Here is an 18301-nt window from a genome sequence, read left to right as displayed (position 1 = left end):
GAGGATTGACAGTTTGAGACTAGGCCTAGGTCTATATCGTGAAACCCTGTTTTGGAAAAAAAAAAAAAAAAAGTCTTCGTTTTTAGTTATGCACTTCAGTTGGTTTCTGGTAGTTTTACCTTTGCACTCTAAAGAGACTCAAAATGCTTTGGTTTGGTTTGGTTTCTTTCCTGTATGGGAATTACAAAAGGCCTGAGATCCTGGGCCCAATAAGCAAGGCATGTGGACATAATGGGATATGGGGTCAGAGAGAGGAGCTGGAACGGCCGGCTCTGGGACCGGAGTCCTTGGGGTCATGAGTCGGCATGCCAGCTAGAGCTTTATCTTCTTAATTCGTTTGTCTCACCGATGGGAGAGATTACACGTCAGCTCTCTTCCTCTGGCTAGACTGTATGTTCTGGCCACAGACACAGAGCAGACAGGCTGGGGTGGAAGGTAGACTGGCCTGGGGCGTAGGGGTTGGAGTTTTGGCTGTAGGGGTGGCGGATGAAGCTGCTTGTTCAGGCTGGCAGTCTCTACGCCTCCTCTGGTTGAGAAATGGGAGACACTGTGTACGCTTCTGCTTGAGGAGGGTCCTGCCTAAGCGTGAGCTAATGGGGTACTAGCTTGTACGGCTGGGTATGTGGACTTGGGTAGGAGATCTTTCCTGAGCTGATGAGGCTGGAGAAGAATGGCAGAGTGCTGCTGGGTATTGGTGGCTCACGCCGGTCATCCTAGCTACTCAGGAGGCTGAGATCTGAGGATCACAGTTCAAAGCCAGCCTAGGCAAGAAACTCCATAAGCCTCTTATCTCCAATAAACCACTCAGAAAACTGGAAGAAGTGGTTCTATGGCTCAAGTGGTAGAGCGATCGCCTTGATCTGAAGAGCTGAGGGATAGTGCCCCGGCCCAGATGCTGTTCCCTGAGCTTTTATTCCATTTCTGGCTTTTTAGTGGTTCATTGTAGGTGAGACTTTCATGAGAGTTTCCTGCCTAGGCTGACTTCGAACCACGATCTTCAGATCTCATCCTTCTGAGTAGCTAGGATGGTAGGTGTGAGCCACCAGCACCTGGCCTGCTGGTCGGTCTTTCTTTCTTTCTTTCTTTCTTTCTTTCTTTCTTTCTTTCTTTCTTTCTTTCTTTCTTTCTTTCTTTCTTCTTTCTTCCTTCCTTCCTTCCTTTCTTTCTTTCTTTCTTTTTTTTGCCGGTCGTGGGGCTTGAACTCTGGGCCTGGGCGCTGTCCCTCAGCTCTTCAGCTCAAGGCGAGCACTCTACCACTTGAGCTACAGCGCCACTTCCGGTTTTCTGGTGGTTTATTGGAGATAGAAGTCTCACAGTCTCTCCTGCCCGGGCTGGCTTTGAACCGCTATCCTCAGATCTCAGCCTCCTGAGTAGCTAGGATTACAGGCATGAGCCACCAGCGCCCGGCTCTTTCTTTCTTTCTTTCTTTCTTTCTTTCTTTCTTTCTTTCTTTCTTTCTTTCTTTCTTTCTTTCTTTCCTTCCTTCTTTCCTTCCTTCTTTCCTTCCTTCTTTCCTTCCTTCTTTCCTTCCTTCTTTCCTTCCTTCTTTCCTTCCTTCTTTCTTTCCTTCTTTCTTTCCTTCTTTCTTTCCTTCTTTCTTTCCTTCTTTCCTTCCTTCTTTCTTTCTTTCTTTCTTTCTTTCTTTCTTTCTTTCTTTCTTTCTTTCTTTCGTCAGTTGTGGGGCTTGAACTCTGGGCTTGGGCGCTGTCCCTGTGCTCTTCAGCTCAAGACGAGCGCTCTACCTCTGGAGCCACAGTGCCACTTCCGGTTTTCTAGTGGTTAATTGGAGATAAGAGTCTCATGGACTTTCCTGCCTGGGCTAGCTTTGAACAGGGATCCTCAGATCTCAGCCTCCTGAATAGCTAGGATTACCGGTGTGAGCCACCAGTGCCTGGCTCTGCCGGTCTTTCTTGAGCGTCTCCTTATGGCCAGCTGTCTGCTGGAAGAGCAGCTGGGAACATGGCTCAGCGGTAGAATACTCACCTAGCACTTGTGAAGCCCTGGGTTTGATCCCTCAGTATCGCATACACAGAAAAAGCCCAAGTGGTGCTTTGTCTCAAGTTGTAGAGTGCTAGTTTTGAGCAAAAGAAGTTCAGGGACAGTGCCCAGGTCCTGAGTTCAAGGGTCCCCCCCACCCCTGAAAAAAATAATTTGGAAGAATAAATGGATAGATAAATAAATCCTATTCTCTGGGAGTTTAAAGTCCACATCACAGAGCCCAGAGACGTGTGACCAAAGCTACCCTCTACCCCACCCAGTACTTTCTACCCACCATGCACTGCACCTCTATGCATGAATATATTATACACACTCCCACACTCCTGTGCTCACACATGCACACACACACACACACACACACACTCACACCCCAATCTCCTATGTATTTATGTCTATTCACACTTTTTTTTTTTTCTTGCCAGTCCTGGGGCTTGAACTCAGGGGCCTGGGCACTGTCCCTGAGCTTCTTTTACTCAAGGCTAATGCTCTATTACTTGTGCCACAGCAGCACTTCTGGCCTTTTCTCTTTGCGTGGTACTGAGGAATCGAACCCGGGGCATGAATTTGTGCAAGTGAGGCAAGCACTCTACCACTAAGCCACATTCCCAGCCCTACACATTGGTGCAAAAACGAGTTTCACAAGTCTTGCATGAGCTCTGGGGCTACTCCCACCTCCTTTTCTTCCTCAGGGAGGGGTTATCTAGAGTCTCTCTGAAAAGTCCAGTTCTCCTTCTCCTAGCCTCCCCACACAGCAGTGGGGGACCTGCCAGGCGATGACTTCATCCTCCTGGGCCTCTGTTTCCTCGATCTGCAAATTGGGGCTGACAGTCCCCACCCTGCTCACCTCACAGGGTGGCACCGAACATTCCCACGAGATAAAACGACCACAGGGTGTTTTGTAAACCGCAGGTCATTTTCCAAATAGGTAAATGCTGCCGGTCGTTATTCCCCGATCTAGATCTGAAGAATTCAATCCACTGTCACTCAGGTCTTTCCTTGGGTGGGAAGGGACTGAGGAGTGCCCTGCCCCCCACCTCCATTCCACTTGGTGAGGCCAGAGGGGTACAAGCAGTGTCTTGTGTGGGTCTTGGGCCCCACTGCTCTCCACTGGAGCTGGAGTTCACTGGTAAGGTGACTAGAAGTCTTCAGCGTCTGGCTGCCAACTCTGGGGGGCAGATGAGAGAATTTGGCAGAGGGTGAAAGGAGGAGGGAAGGTGGTAACCACACACACACACACACACACACACACACACGACACACACACACACACACACACACACACACACACAAATGTCCTTGGTTCAAGGTCCATGTCGCCTCAGATCCAAAGCTCCATAAGCTCCAGTGGGGTTCGTACCTCATGTTTCTATCCCATAGCCTCTTTCCTCAGGAGAATGCCAGACTTCTGCCTCAGTCTCCGTGTGTGTATCTGGAGACCTTTCGGGTTCCTCCCTGGGGGTACGGTTATGGATGTGGGAGACAGATACTTTGCAGGGAGCTTCTTAACCCCAGACCTCTTCCATTGCCTTTCTTCCCACCATCTACCATGAGCCCTGAAGCTTCTTCTCCCTGGAGAAACAGAAGCCCAGAGAGGATAGGAGTAGAGCCTGGCTCTCCCACCACGTGAGAACTTAACACCCCCCCCCCCCCCCCCGCACGCACAGAAGAGCACAGGGCTGGGGTCACGCATCTGTGTGAATGAGACCAATGGACCCTGGGGTGTGAGGTTGCTGGGGTGTTGTGTTTCCATGTGTGCCCAGTATAGCATCTTCTGGATTTGATCTTTTTTTTTTTTTGTCGGTTGTGGGACCTGAACTCTGGGCCTGGGTGCTGTCCCTCAGCTCTTCAGCTCAAGGCTAGCGCTCTACCACTTGAGCCACAGGGCCACTTCCAGCTTTTTCTGCTTCTGTGGTGCTGAGGAATCAAACCCAGGGCCTCATGCATGCAAGGCAAGCACTCTACCACTGAGCCACCTTCCCAGCCCCTGGATTAATCTTATTCTACGATGCATTGGGGGGAGTTTTTCCCTCTACGATATAGACATGTTCATATGATCTACAAATATGAGGAGTCAGTACTGGGGTCAGAACCAGTACCCCAGGACTTGAACCCAGATGACTGGACAGAATGGCGACTGACTGGGTCCACAGTTTCGTAAGGAGATGGCAGAATGTTGGCTTGGGGTGGGGGAGAAGCCATGCAAATAGGGACTGATTAATTTCCCCACTGCCCCCCTTTTGGTACCTCAATTTCTCCTCTAAAAACAATAATGAAAAGTCTCCTAATATTCATAACATACTCTGAAACAGAGCCTAGCACATAAAAAATGCAATATCTGTGTGTGTGTGTGTGTGTGTGTGTGTGTGTGTGTGTGTGTGTGTGTGTGTTTAAAGAGTTATCAAGGGAACAAGCTAATTGTAGGTTGTGAGCAAGTGCTGCATGGGAGGTAAGAAAAGGGTAACAACATGGGAGCTTTCCGTGGAGCTGGTCATGGTTCCCATCTTTATGGGGGTGTGGGTCCCCACAGAGTTTGCAACCATCAAAGCTCATTGAACTGGACCCGTGAGGCCTGGGCATTTGCCTGGATGTAAATTATACTTCAATTTATACAAATAGAGAGAAAAACAAACAAACCATAGGGGGAGAGTAAGGGAAACTCAGTGTCCTTTTTAGTGGTCCAGGAGGGCTTCTGAGTGGAGGTGATGTTCAGAGAGGTTTCCTGAAGAAGAAGGTGGCTCTAGCTAAAAAAGAGGAAGGTATGGGTTGGGAAGGTGGCTCAGTGGTAGAGTGCTTGCCTTGCATGCATGAGGCCCTGGGTTTGATTCCTCAGCATCACATAAGTAAGAAAAAAAAAATCTGTAAGTGGCTCTGTTGCTCAAGTGATAGAGCGCTAGCCTTAAGCTGAAGAGCTGAGGGACAGCGCCCAGAGGCAGAATTCAGGCCCCACAACCAACCAAAAAAAAAAAAAAAGAGGAAGGAGCTGGGCACCAGTGGCTCATCCCTGTCATCCTAGCTGCTCAGGAGGTTGAGATCTGAGGATCATGGTTTGAAGCCAGTACGAGTGGGAAAGTCCTCTCCAATGAACTGCTCAAAAACTGGAAGAGGCGCTGTGGCTCAAAGCGGTAGAACACTAGCCTTGAGCCAAAAGAACTCAGGGACAGCACCTGGCCCTGAGTTCAAGTCTCATGACTGGCAAAACAACAAAAACCCCAGGCTGTCACCCCAGTGAAAACTGCCAGAATTCATATGGCAGAGCCCCGCAGGCAGAGGCTGGGAGACTCAAGGGGGCGCCTATTTGGGAAGAGTGAGTATATCCTTCTGGCTAGAACAGATGGTGTTTGGGGCCAGGGGTAGCAGAACACAGGGGAGGCAGAAAAGGCAAGCCTGGACGCTGAGATGGAAGTGATGTTTATCTGGAGGATATGCATCTACAGGCTGGGAAGGGTCAGAGAGGACAGCCAGGCTGAACACCCCTGGATAAGAATTACACCTGTCACCCTAGCTACTTAAGAGGCTGAGATCTGAGGACTGAGGTCAAAGCCAGCCCAGACAGGAAAGCCCATGAGACCTTTTTTGTTTTTTGGTCGTGGGGCTTGAACTCTGGGCCTGGGTGCTGTCCCTGTGCTCTTCAGCTCAAAGCTAGCGCTCTACCACTTAAGCCACTGTGCCACTTCCTGTTTTCTGGTGGTTCATTGGAGATAAGGCTGGCTTTGAACTGCCATCTCAGCCTCCTGAGTAGCTAGGATGACAGGCATGAGCCACTGGCACCAGGCAAAGGACTCATTTTGTTTTTTGGTCAATGGTGGCGCTTGAACTCTGGACCTGAGCGCTGTCCTTCAGCTCTTCAGCTCAAGGCTAGCATTCTACCACTAGAGCCACAGCGCCACTTCCGGCTTTTTCTGCTTATGTGGTGCTGAGGAATCGAACCCTTGCATGTACTCTACCACTGAGCCACCTTCCCAGCCCCAAAGGATTCATTTTTTAAGAACACTTTTTTTTTAATATTTTGGTAGTGAGTTTTCCTCCTGCACCCACTGGTGGGGAATTTGGAATCTTAATTAGCTTTACTCCCGCAGGATCGTGGCCTTGTCTTCTTCCCCGCTGCAGTTGGATGCTAGATAGCTTTGTGGATGTGGGCCTCACCCCTTCCTTGGGCTCCATCCACCTCCTGCGTTATGGACAGATTTACATCTCTGCATCCCTTTCCCCCAGCCTTCCTCCAGCACTTCTTCTCCTTTCACATAGGGGAGCTGGGTGGGGAGGGGGAGCACAGGGGTCCCTGTGCACCTAGCATCTACCAGGTACTATCTGCACACACAGTCCCTATCCTGGCTTAGGAAGTGGAGCTTCTAGGTCGCTCTCTTTTCTTCTCTCTTTCTACGCTTTGTGATGATCCTAGGGCTTGAACTCAGGGCCTAGGTGCTGTCCCTGAGCTTTTTTTTTTTTTTTTTTTGCTCAAGGATAGCATTTAATCATTCAATCCACAGCTCCACTTATGGCTTTTTGGTGGTTCATTGGAGGTAAGTCTCACGGACTTCCCTGTCCATGCTGGCTTCAAACTGCAGTCCTCAGATCTCAGCCTCCTGAGTAGCTAAGATCACAGGTGTGAGCCACAAGTGCCTGGTGTGTTGTTCTCATGGGGAAAAAAACGAGATTCAAAAGCGATGTGGCCTTTGGCCTAGGATTCTGTGGCTGAGGCGATGGAAATAGAAAACCTTCTTGTGTTCCATTTGATTCATCACCCCTGAGAAGGGAAGCAGGGACTTCTCTGGCCTCCAGTCCCTCTGGCTTGCCAGCCTCCTCCTGAGGCCCCGTGGAAGCCACTAGCACTAGTGTTGACTTTCAAGTCCAGAGGCTCAATGCCACCAAAGGAAACCCAGATTTCTACCATCATTCTGATCCCATCAAAGCCTTGTTGCTTAGGGCTGGGAATGTGGCTTAGCAGTCAGAATGCCCACCTTGCACACATGAGGCCCTGGGTTCGATTCTTCGGAGCCACATGGACAAGAAAATAGTAGTAAAATTACTTCTTCCCCCTTTGGTCAATGGTGGGGTTTGAACTCTGGGCTCAAAGCAAGCACTCTACCACTTGAGCTTCAGCTCCATTTTCCATTTCCTGGCAGTTCATTGGAGATAATTGTCTTCCGGACTTTCCTGCCCAGGCTGGCTTTGAACCTTGATCCTCAGATCTTAGCCTCCTGAGTAACTAGGATAACAGGCGTGAGCCACGAGGGCCAGGCTTGTAAAATGATTTTTAAAAGAAGAGCCATGTGGTGCTGGCAAATCATGGGTCTCTGTGACTCTGCTCTTGTCTGCCAAGCAAGGACAGGGAGGCTGTGAGGCTGACCCTCTCCGTGCCCACCGCCTACAGCTCCTGTATGACAGCCCCAAGGCCCGGCAGGAGGTGGAGCACCACTGGCAGGCCTCAGGCGGGCCCCACGTCGTGCGCATCCTGGACGTGTACGAGAACATGCATCGCGGCAGACGCTGTCTCCTCATCGTCATGGAATGGTATGCAGCACGCCCCACTGCCTCGTGGGCCCCCCCCATGGGTGTTCCCTCCTCACCCCAGTCCCCCCAACATTCTCCCAGGGCTCCTCACTCTCTTCTTGGCATAGTGGCCATCATGGCCCCTGAAGGACGGTTGGATGGGTGGTCATGGGTCCCGTTCGTGGGGCTGGGCTGCCAAGGGGGCTTTGTGAAAGGCAGGGAAGAGACACCACGACTCTCGTGCGGTCTCCTGTGTGGGATCTCCACTCCATGAGAAGGTCGCCCAGCCCCATCTGTGTACAGACATGGAGATGGGGGGGGGGGGAGGAAGTGGGGACACATGCAGTCCCTTCGGCTGTCTCCTTCCGGTGGGGGCTGTGCACCTGTGGTCCCACCAATGATCGTATGTGATGGGGTCTGGAGCTCTGGGCATCTGGCCTACCTCAGACCCTGGGCGTCCCCTCCCTGTCTCCCATCTGCCTTTGAAGTCCCTCCTCCCTCCAGAGGTTCACCAGCTCTTCAGAGGTAGAATTCTAGATCCTTGGCTTTGCCACCCACTAGCCGTAGAAATGGGCTTCTTGCTAACTTTTCTGGATCTCTGCAACTCTTCTGTCAAACATGGGGGTTGACCTTCACGCAGCACTCATGCCAAGCTTGATTCCATTCAGAGTGTGTGAGGGGCATCTTATATTCGATTTGCATGACTCTCGTGAGATCGGTGCTGTTCTTTTATAACAAGGATGGCTGGGCGCCTGGGGTTCACACCTGTCATCCCAGCTGCTCGGGAGACTGAGATCTGAGGATCGTGGTTTGAGTCCAACTCACTTGGGAAAGTCCATGAGACTCTCATCTCTGATGAACCACTTGAAAACTGGAAGTGAAGCTATGGTTCAAAGTGATAGAGCACTAGCCTTGAGCAAAAAAAAAAACTCAGGGACAGTGCGTAGGCCCTGAGTTCAAGCCCCAGGACTGTATGGAACAAAAAAACATAAACATAGCTGAGACACTGAGAGGCAAAGGGTCCGTCTCAGGATCACCTAAAAGGTAAAGCCCAGAGCACAGCACACAGTAGACACTCCTGACACTGGGTTGTGAAGATGATAGATGATGACGATCTCCTTTTGCATCTGGAGAAACTGAGGCTCGGGTCGGTATAGGACTGCTCAAGGAGTCACGATCCGATAGGACAAGTACTTCTGAGAACCATTTCTCTGGAGTTCTGACAGATTAGATCCACCCACCCAACTCAACACCACAGGCCACAGCTGATAATGGCTACTCAACACCAGGGGAAGAGCGTGAGCCTCCAGTCCAGGGCAGGAAAAGGGGGAAACGATTGATTCACCCTCTCTTCCCTTTCCACTTACAGTCACCTTCTCTTGCAGCATGGAAGGCGGGGAGCTGTTCAGCAGGATTCAGGAGCGTGGAGACCAGGCTTTCACCGAGAGAGGTATATGACGCGCAGGGAGCTGGACCGTGGGGCCGTCTATGCCGTGGGATGAGGACTTGTTCCTCTCCTGAGCCTGTCTTTCCATCAGAATAAGAGGGGGCAGGTGGCTCACGCCTGTCATTCTAGCTACTCAGGAGACTGAGATCCAAGGCTCAAGGTTCAGAACCAGCCTGCACACGAAAAGTCAGTGAGACACTTATCTCCGGAAGTGCAGTTGTGGGCCCAAGTGGTAAAGCACTAGTCTTTGCTTTGTTTTTGTTTTTATTTTTTTTGGTCGGTCATGGGGCTTGAACTCTGGGCATGGGCGCTGTCCCTCAGCTCTTCAGCTCAAGGCTAGCGCTCTACCACTTGAGCCACAGCGCCACTTCTGGCTTTTTTTTCTGCTTATGTGGTGCTGAGGAATCGAACCCAGGGCCTCATGCATGCAAGACAAGCGCTCTACCACTGAGCCACCTTCCCAGCCCCTAAAACACTATTGTTGAACAATAAAACGAAGGAACAATGCCCAGGCTCTGAGTTCAGACCCTAGTATCAGCACACACCTACACACATATATCAAAACCAAAAAAGAATGAGAGGGTGGGGCATTTTGTCCCCTATGTCCATGACATGTGGTTGGAAATGGACTCTCTAGTTCTGGCATGGAGGAATTGGAGCCTCTGGGTGCTGACCCACAGGGGAGTTGGAAAGAAGCTGTCTAGGCATGAGGAAAGAAGTTCAGATGTGTTAGAAGCATCCCTAGGGGAAAAAAATGGAACCAGGCACTAGTGGCTCACGCCTGTAATCCTAGCTACTCAGGAGGCTGAGATCTGAGGATCAAGGTTCAAATCCAGCCCAGGTGGATACTTGGGCTTTTTTTTTTTTTTGCCAGCTGTGAGGCTTGAACTCTGACCCTGGGCTCTGTCCCTCAGCAATTCAGCTCAAGGTGAGCGTTCTACCATTTGAGCCACAGCGCCACTTCCGGTTTTCTGGTGGTTCATTGGAGATAAGAGTCTTAAGGACACTGGTGGCTCATGCCTATTATCCTAGCTACTCAGGAGGCTGAGATCTGGGGATTGCAGTTCAATGCCAACCCGGGGAAGGAAAGTCCATGAGACTCTTATGAACCACCAGAAAACCAGAAGTGGTGCTGTGGCTCCAGTGGTAGAGAGCTTGCCTTGAGCTGAAGAGCTGAGGGACAGCACCCAGGCCCAGAGTTCAAGTCCCACAACTGACCAAAAAAAAAGGGGGGGTATTTAGGATAGGGAGCCACGGGCCACAGGACTACCATGATCATCTCCTGCTGGCCTGCCAGATCCTATCCAGAGGCAATGATATGTGGGTGGGGGGGATGTCCCAAGTCATCAGACCTTTGGTATTTGTGACGTGTGCCCCGCCTCCTTGTCTACAGAGGCCGCAGAGATAATGCGGGATATCGGCACCGCCATCCAGTTTCTACACAGCCAGAATATCGCTCACCGAGATGTCAAGGTGAGTCACTGAGACCCGATCTAGGGGACAGAGACGGGTCTGTCCCACAGCCCTCGTTGGCTCCTGGTCCCCACTGGATGGAGGCCAAGCTCCTCAGTCAGCTTCAGCTTCTCAACCAGACTGCTTTCTCTCGGCCCTTCCTCCAGTGGTTGGGCATGCTGATTCTGGTCCCATCAGATGACCTTGTTTCCCTCGAACGCCGTGTCATCCCAATAGAATAACCAAGCATCAACCCTAGCTACTCGTGCTGATAGACACCTCATTTAATTCCACCAGCCCTATAAGAGTTGATGGCCCCCATTTTACAGACGAGCAAATTGAGACTAAGACACAGTAAGTGGCTCACCTGTGTCTGTGCCTCATGGAGACTCATCGGATTTTCCCACGTGCTCCGCGTTAGAGCCAAATTTGTCCCTCTTTGGCCCTTGGTCCCAAATCTGGAATATCATCACCTTGGCTTCCATCCTCCTGAGCCATCTCCTGGGCTGAGGAGAGCAGAGGGCCCGGCTGCGGTGTTGGGACCTTCCGCCAACCCCTGGTTACCCACTGCTGCGGAATGCGTGCAGAGCCGCCACAGAGCCACCTGCTAAATCCTTGTTATAATTTGGCTCTGGCTTCTCTCTCCCTCTCTCTCCCTCTCTTTCTCTCTCCCTCTCTCCTCTCCCTCTCCCCCTTTTCTCTCCCTCTCCCCCTTTTCTCTCCCTCTCCCTCTCTCCCCCTCTCTCCCTCTGTCCCTCTCTCTTTCCCTTTCCCCCTCTCTCCCTCTCTCTTCCTTTCTCTCCCTCTCTCTTCCCCTCTCCCTCTCCCCCTCTCTCTCTTTCTCCTGCTCTCTCTCTCTGTCCCTCCCTCTGTCTCTCCCCCCTCCCTCCCTCCCCCCTCTTTCTTTTCCTAAGGGGAACAATGCCTTCTACAAACCAGATGCCTCTGTGTTCTCTGAAACTGCCTCCCTGTGTTTATCTCGATCCAAGGTCGGATTGTCTCAAAGAGAACTGGAAAAAATAGCTCCTACTGGCACCGCAGGCGAACTCTGTCCAATACTCTGCCCTTCTTCCTCAGCCGTGCTTGGGGAAATGCCTTCTGTTACTTGACACAGGCCTAGGTCCTCCACAGTCATGAAAAACCACCTTCCTCCACACGGCTCTCCCTGCCACCCCCACCTGCCCGGTCTGTCAGTGCTTTGTACCGGGGAAGGATGGCTGGCCTCTGTGCAGTTCTTGAGGTCTGAGCTCTGGGGGGGGAGGGTGATCACAGGTGGACCTGCCCCAGCAGGTTTCCTTCTGGGCTGGTGAGAGGGGAGAGAGGGGGTGGCAGGGGCAGTCGGTCTTATACCCTCATCCAGGTTGATTGACAGCCACCTCGACAACTCAGGATCAACAGGATCAAAGATTCCCACCCCTGGGCTTTCTATGAATGTGAAGTGACCATTCATAGCCTTGGCTGAGAGCCTGCCTCATTTTCCCCTGTGAATGAAAGCATCCCCTCCCCATCATCCTTGGCTTCTCTCTATCTGGTTCATGTTCTAGATCACTAGGGCTCAGGGTTGTCTAGGAGCTGGATTGAGCTGACCTGCACCAGGACAGAGGGGAGGACTCTTATCCCGATCTCCTCCGGTAGCTAACTCCACACCCGTGCTTTTTCTCCCCTGGCTCAGCCCGAAAACCTGCTCTACACATCCAAGGAGAAAAACGCCGTGCTGAAGCTCACTGACTTCGGCTTTGCAAAGGAGACCACTCAAAATGCCCTTCAGACGCCTTGCTATACTCCCTATTACGTGGGTGCGTTTTTGGGGTATGGTACACAGACTGCTGTGGGGGTGCAGGGGTGCCAGCTGGCAGGCCGTGGAAAGCACAGAGTTAAAGCCCAGAGAGGAAGGGAGGGGTGCAACTCACTGCGTGGAGGCGGGTGTTATGGGGTGGGGTGGAGTGGGGGGGGGCCGGAGGCTGCAAAAATATTCTCCCCAACTTCAGCTTCTGCTTTTGAAAATAGATCCAGGAAAATTCCGGCTGTGGCCTGTGAGTGAAAATGACATCACGGCAGCTCTAAATATATACCTGATGAAAGGCTGCCGTCGGCTCGGAATGGAGCCCGACGGTGGTTGTCTTTATCTGTTTTTTTATTTTTTTTCTCTCCCTGGGATTCAGATCCAGAAAGCGGGCAGGCCTTTTCCTCGACATGAAAAGGACATGCGGGGTCCCAGTCACCTGCCTCGGGGTGGGGGGTGGGGATCTCTGAGTGGACACATCCACGTGGCTCCCGGGTCAGGAAAGCCCCCCTCCCCCCAATTGTAACCCTGTCCTGCATCAGAGGGTGGATCAGCAATGGACTCTTTCACGAGGGCAGGCCTGGGGTGGGGTGGGGGGGGTGGGGACAGACAGGACGTCCCCATAGAGAGCCAAAATGGAGCCTTGCTCACGAGGACACGCAGTCCACAGTATTTTGACTTAAGAGAGCTTCTGTCCTGCTGACCTCATTGCATAGATGCAAAGACAGAGGTCTGCGGGCGGTAGCTAAGCTGACCATGGAGTGTGGAGTACACACACACACACACACACACACACACACGCACGCACGCACGCACGCACGCACGCACGCACACACGCATGCATGGCGGTAGCTAAGCTGACCGTGGAGTGTAGAGTCCACACACACATGCATACACACATACACACATACACACACATGCACACACACAGTTTCTCCTTACCTGTGACCTAAGCTGCATGTTGAGCTTAGGGAAAAGGGACACCAGTCAGCTAGTTGGCTGAAGCTTTTTTTGGGGGGGAAAGGGGGGCAGGAACTCACCCAACCCTAGAGACTGGCCATTTCCCCTCCCTACCAAGTTGAGACTGTTAGGAGGGCCTAAAAAGGAGCCACAGGGCTGTCTGAAAGCAGTTTATTCCCTCCCTGCCCCTCCCCAGCCCTCCGAGCTGTCTCTTCTCTTGGAGTTTCACACACATACTGCCTTCCCAGAAGGTGCCAGACACCAGTCTACTCTGCCCTCGCTCCCAGACTGCTCCTCGCCTTGCCCGGGCTTTCAGGCTTTCTGCCTGGGTTCCCTAGAAGCTCGGGGCTCAGAACCCGTCCCTGTCCTCTGTCCTGACAGCTCCTGAAGTCTTGGGTCCAGAGAAGTACGACAAGTCATGTGACATGTGGTCTCTGGGTGTCATCATGTACATCCTGTAAGTACCACGGCTGCCTTTGGCTTGGACCTCTTGGCCCAATCCTACCATCTTCTTATTTTTTTTCTCAGTCATGGGGCTTGAACTCAGGGCCTGGGCACGCTGTCCCAGAACTCTTCCATTCAAGGCTAGATCTACCACTTGAGCCATGGCGCCATTTTCTGGTCGGTTCATTGGAGATGAGTTCTCATAGGGGCTGGGAAGGTGGCTCAGTGTTAGAGTGCTTGCCTTGCATGCATAAGGCCCTGGGTTTGATTCCTCAGCATCACATAATCAGAAAAAGCCAGAAGTGGTGCTGTGGCTCAAGTGGTAGAGCGCTAGCCTTGAGCTGAAGAGCTGAGGGACAGCGCCCAGGACCCACGACCGACCAAAAAAAAAAAAAAAGTTCTCATAGATTTTCCCTCCTGGAACTTCGATCCTCAGATCTCAGCCTCCTGAGTAGGTAGGATCACAGGCTTCCCATTGTATACTTTTAGTTCCATTTCTGCTTCTTGCCTCTGTGTCCTCAGTGAGGGGCTTTGTGTGTGTATCACCCTCTCTGGTCACAGGGCCACCATCCCTTTAGGTTACTGGAGAGTCCCCTCATGCTAAGGGCAGACGAGATGCCCAGGAGGCCAGAGAGCTGGGGTTATGGCTACAGTACCTGCCTGCCTATCTCCTTGGCTTAAGGTAGAGAAGGGGTCTGCCCCAGCACGGACCCCCCAACCCTTGTGCCAAAATGACTCCCTCCTTCCTCCCCTAGTTTGTGTGGCTTCCCACCCTTCTACTCCAACACGGGTCAGGCCATCTCTCCAGGGATGAAGAGGAGAATCCGCCTGGGCCAGTATGGCTTCCCCAATCCTGAGTGGTCAGACGTATCAGAAGATGGTGAGTCAATCTTTCTACCTGGTCCCCCAGGCTGGCTGTTATTTATTTATTTATGTATTGCCAGTTCTGGGGCTTGAACTTAGGGCCTGAGCACTGTCCCTGAGCTTCTTTTACTCAAGACTAGTACTCTACCACTTGAGCCACAGTGCTACTTCTGGCTTTTTCTATGTATGTGGGTACTGAGGATTCCAACCCAGGGCTTCATGCATGAGAGGCAAACACCCTACTGCTAAGCTACATTCCTAGCCTGTTTTGTTTTGTTTTGTTGTTGGCTGTGGGGCTTGAACTCTGGGCCTGGGCGCTGCCCCTCAGCTCTTCAGCTCAAGGTGAGCACTGTACCACTTGAGCCACTAGATTTTTTCTGCTTATATGGTGCTGAGGAATTGAACCCAGAGCCTCATGCATGCGAGGCAAGCACTCTACCACTGAGCCACCTGCCCAGCCCTAATTTTTTTTTTAATTCCTCATTGATATTTGTTTCCCTCTTCTGGAGATGGCAGGCGATCCTATCTCGTGTGTTAGCTCACAAATCCTGAACACTTAGTACCTTTGAACAAGAAAACTGTTGGGTCAGCTCATGGAATAGCAATGTGGGAGTATCTGTAGCCTAGCTTCACAGAGCTTGCGGTATGTGGGGAGAAGAGGGGGATCGCGACCTCACCGCCTCCCTCTTCCCTGGGCTTCTCTAGCCAAACAACTGATCCGCCTGCTGCTGAAGACAGACCCTACAGAGAGGCTGACCATTGCACAATTCATGAACCACCCTTGGATCAACGTAAGTACCTTTTCCCTGATGGCAGGTGGGTGTCATTCTGGAGTAGAGATGCCAGGCAGGAGGGGAGCGGCTGTGGAGGTCTGAGTGCTGGGCTGGAATGGGCTCTTGCATGGCAATGTATGGTAGCACCCCCTTTCTTTTTTTGTTGGTCATGGGGCTTGAACACTAGGCTTGGGTTCTGTCCCTCAGCTCTTCAGTCAAAGCTAATGCTCTACTACTTGAGCCACAGTGCCACTTCTGGTTTTCTTGTGGTTTATTGGAGATAAGAGTCTCCGCAGACTTTCCTGCCCAGGCTGGCTTTGAACTGTTATCCTCACATCTCAGCCTCCTGAGTAACTAGGATTATAGGTGTGAGCCACTGGTACCTGGCTCCTGAGATTCTTATCTCTGACAAACCACCAGAAAACCTGAAGTGGTGCTATGTCTCAAGTGGTAAGGTGCTCGCCTTTAGCTGAGGAGCTGAGGGACAGTGCCTAGGCCCTGAGTTCAAGCCCCACCACTGACAAAAAAAAAAAAGACTGGGAAAATAGGGGAAGGGGAGAAGAGGATAAGTAGAGGCTAGCCACTACTGTTCCACATGTCCCCAGGTGCTAACTCAGGGGCTTGGCTTTCCTTCTAGCAATCCACAGTGGTACCTCAGACCCCTCTCCACACTGCCCGAGTACTACAAGAAGACAAAGACCATTGGGATGAAGTGAAGGTAAGTCAACCCTACCTCCATCTTCCTGCAGCTTCTGGGATTCTAGGTGTATCAGTGACTCCCTCAGTGGTCCAACTGAGGCACTCTGAGCATTGGGCTCTGCTCCCCAATTCTATGTGGTGCTCTTGGCTCACTCAATATAGAAGGGACTTTGGGATGGGAAACCAGTATAAAGGTTTTGGGCTCAAGTATTGGCCATCTCAGAGAAGTCATCTGATTTGCTTTTAGTTTTTTGACAGGTCCCAAGCCTTGAATTCAGGGCCGGGGCACTGTCCCTAAGCTTTTTTGTTCACAGCTAGAGCTTTTCCACTTGAGCCATAGCTCTACTTCCAGCTTTCTGGTGGTTGGTTGAAGATAAGGGTCTCGTTGACTTTCCTGCCCATGCTGGCTTTGAAAACCTTGATCTTCAGATCTCAGCCTCCTGAGTAGCTAGGATTACAGGCATGAACCACTGGCACCCAGTATCACTAGTTTTGTTTTTTTTTAAGAGTGCTAGAGATGATCTATCCCAGGGGCTCGTGAATTCTAGGGAAGCACTCTACCACCTAACTCTAACCCAAGCTTTAATCTCTCTTATGACAAATAGCTTTTAGGAGAATGACAGCCTTGCTTTAGGCTCAGTAAAGATTAAGTTTGACTCTATGGGACATCAGCTCAAAGCCTATATCCATAGGCCAGTCTGTAGGCCCCAATCTCCTAGGTTCCCAATGAGATGGCATCTTCTACAGACTTTGTCGTTAGGCAAGTGACGTCGGTTCATTTCTCTGTCCCACTCATGCTTTCTGAGGTCCCAGGCAGTCACTACTTTCCTGTGCCCTAGAACATAAACTCAGAGTCCACCATAAACAACTACCACGGGCTGGGCACTGGTGACTCACACCTGTCATCCTGGCCACGTGGGAGGCTGAGATCTGAGGATCAGGGTTGCAGGCCAGCCTGGGCAGAAAACCCCGTGAGACTCTTACCTCCAGTTAACCATCCAAAAGGCAGAAGTGGAGCTGTGGCTCGAGCCATAGAGCGCTAGCCCTCAGCTCTTTCAGTACTCCCAGGACCCAAGTTCGAGCTCCAGGACTTGCAAATGCACACAGGGAAACAAACAAAACGTAGCAAGGATCATGTGACACAAAGTGAATGCAGTGACGGCACAGTCTGTTAAAGACTGACATGATCAAGCCGGGTGCTGGTGGCTCACACCTATCATCCTAGCTACTCAGGAGGCTGAGATCTGAGAATTATGGTTCAAAGCCAGCCCGGGCAGGAAAGTCCATGAGACTCATCTCCAATTAACCATTAGAAAACTGGAAGTGGTGCTGTGGCTCAAGTAGTAGAGTGCTCGCCTCAGCTGAAGAGCTGAGGGACAGCGCCCAGGCCCAGAGTTTAAGCTCCAGGACCAACCAAAAAAAAAAAGGAAAAAAAGACTGACATGATCAAAGGGGCTGTGTGCATGGGCAGGAGGGCGATGGCTTCTAGAAGTCAGTATGAGCCTGACCTCTCCATCTCCCTGTGCTGTGTGTCCTCAGGAGGAAATGACCAGTGCTTTAGCCACCATGCGGGTAGACTACGACCAGGTGAAGATCAAAGACCTGAAGACTTCCAACAATCGGCTCCTCAACAAGCGGAGAAAAAAGCAGGCGGGCAGTTCCTCGGCTTCCCAGGGCTGCAACAACCAGTAGCATCCCAAGCCATGTCTCAGCCTGGTAACAGACCATTTGTTGAGGCTCTCTGGCCGGGGCAGGCCAAGGGTCATTCTTTTATCAAATGGATTTTTTTTTAATTGTTTTAATTTGTCACTTGGAACTTGAGGATGAAGACTGTTTTGACCTAAAAACCTCTTTCAGAGTCCCAGGCCTCAGGCCAGGGGAAGCGGCTGACTCAGTTAAAGCACCTTTGGCCAAGCCCTGATCCTGCCCCAGCGCATCTTCTGGAGCCTTCTTGGCCACCGGGGCCTCTCCTCTACAGAGACCTCCTCCCCTGGTGTGGGCAGACAGGCCCAGCCTCCAGAAAGGCATCCGGCCATTGGTTGTCATGGTGACTGGGGATGGCGTGGCTGTTTGTGAATGCCCAGTGAGCAAAGGAGGGGAGGAGGGAGGAGGGATGGAGCGGCCACTGAGGGCGTACTCCCCGCTTCTTGAGACTCCATGAGGTCACAGGGTCCAGCCCTGTCCAGCCTGAGCGGTTCAGCCCCAGGCCAAATGATACTCGGTACTCTCTCCCCTAGAGTCCTAACCATCCTTTTACCGTCCCATACCCAAAGGGTAGCTCTTGCATCTCAGCTGAAGGTAGAGGGTATTTTTTTTTAAAACCATTTTCTACTTTGGAAAGATGTCACTGTGACACACACACACACACACACACACACACACACACACACA

The 18301-nt window shown here is 51.6% G+C and overlaps 1 protein-coding gene across 1 annotated transcript in view; it reads left to right on the top strand.

Annotated features, from left to right (window-relative positions):
- LOC138807678 (MAP kinase-activated protein kinase 3) overlaps positions 1-17726 on the top strand; it is a 29035-nt gene extending 11309 nt beyond the window's left edge. Inside the window, exons 2-10 of the mRNA XM_069993459.1 lie at positions 7370-7509; positions 8874-8938; positions 10329-10408; positions 12060-12183; positions 13512-13587; positions 14330-14454; positions 15144-15229; positions 15849-15929; positions 17450-17726. Coding sequence (XP_069849560.1) covers positions 7370-7509; positions 8874-8938; positions 10329-10408; positions 12060-12183; positions 13512-13587; positions 14330-14454; positions 15144-15229; positions 15849-15929; positions 17450-17602 — 930 coding nt within the window. The 3' untranslated portion in view covers positions 17603-17726. The remainder of the gene's footprint in view (positions 1-7369; positions 7510-8873; positions 8939-10328; positions 10409-12059; positions 12184-13511; positions 13588-14329; positions 14455-15143; positions 15230-15848; positions 15930-17449) is intronic.
- Positions 17727-18301: the final 575 nt, after the last annotated feature.

Source organism: Dipodomys merriami, unplaced genomic scaffold (genome assembly GCF_024711535.1).
Source record: "Dipodomys merriami isolate MVZ:Mamm:240054 unplaced genomic scaffold, mDipMer1.0.p SCAF_427, whole genome shotgun sequence".
NCBI lineage: Eukaryota > Metazoa > Chordata > Mammalia > Rodentia > Heteromyidae > Dipodomys > Dipodomys merriami.
The sequence above is the reverse complement of the archived record's forward strand: the minus strand, read 5'-3'. Positions and strand labels throughout refer to the sequence as shown.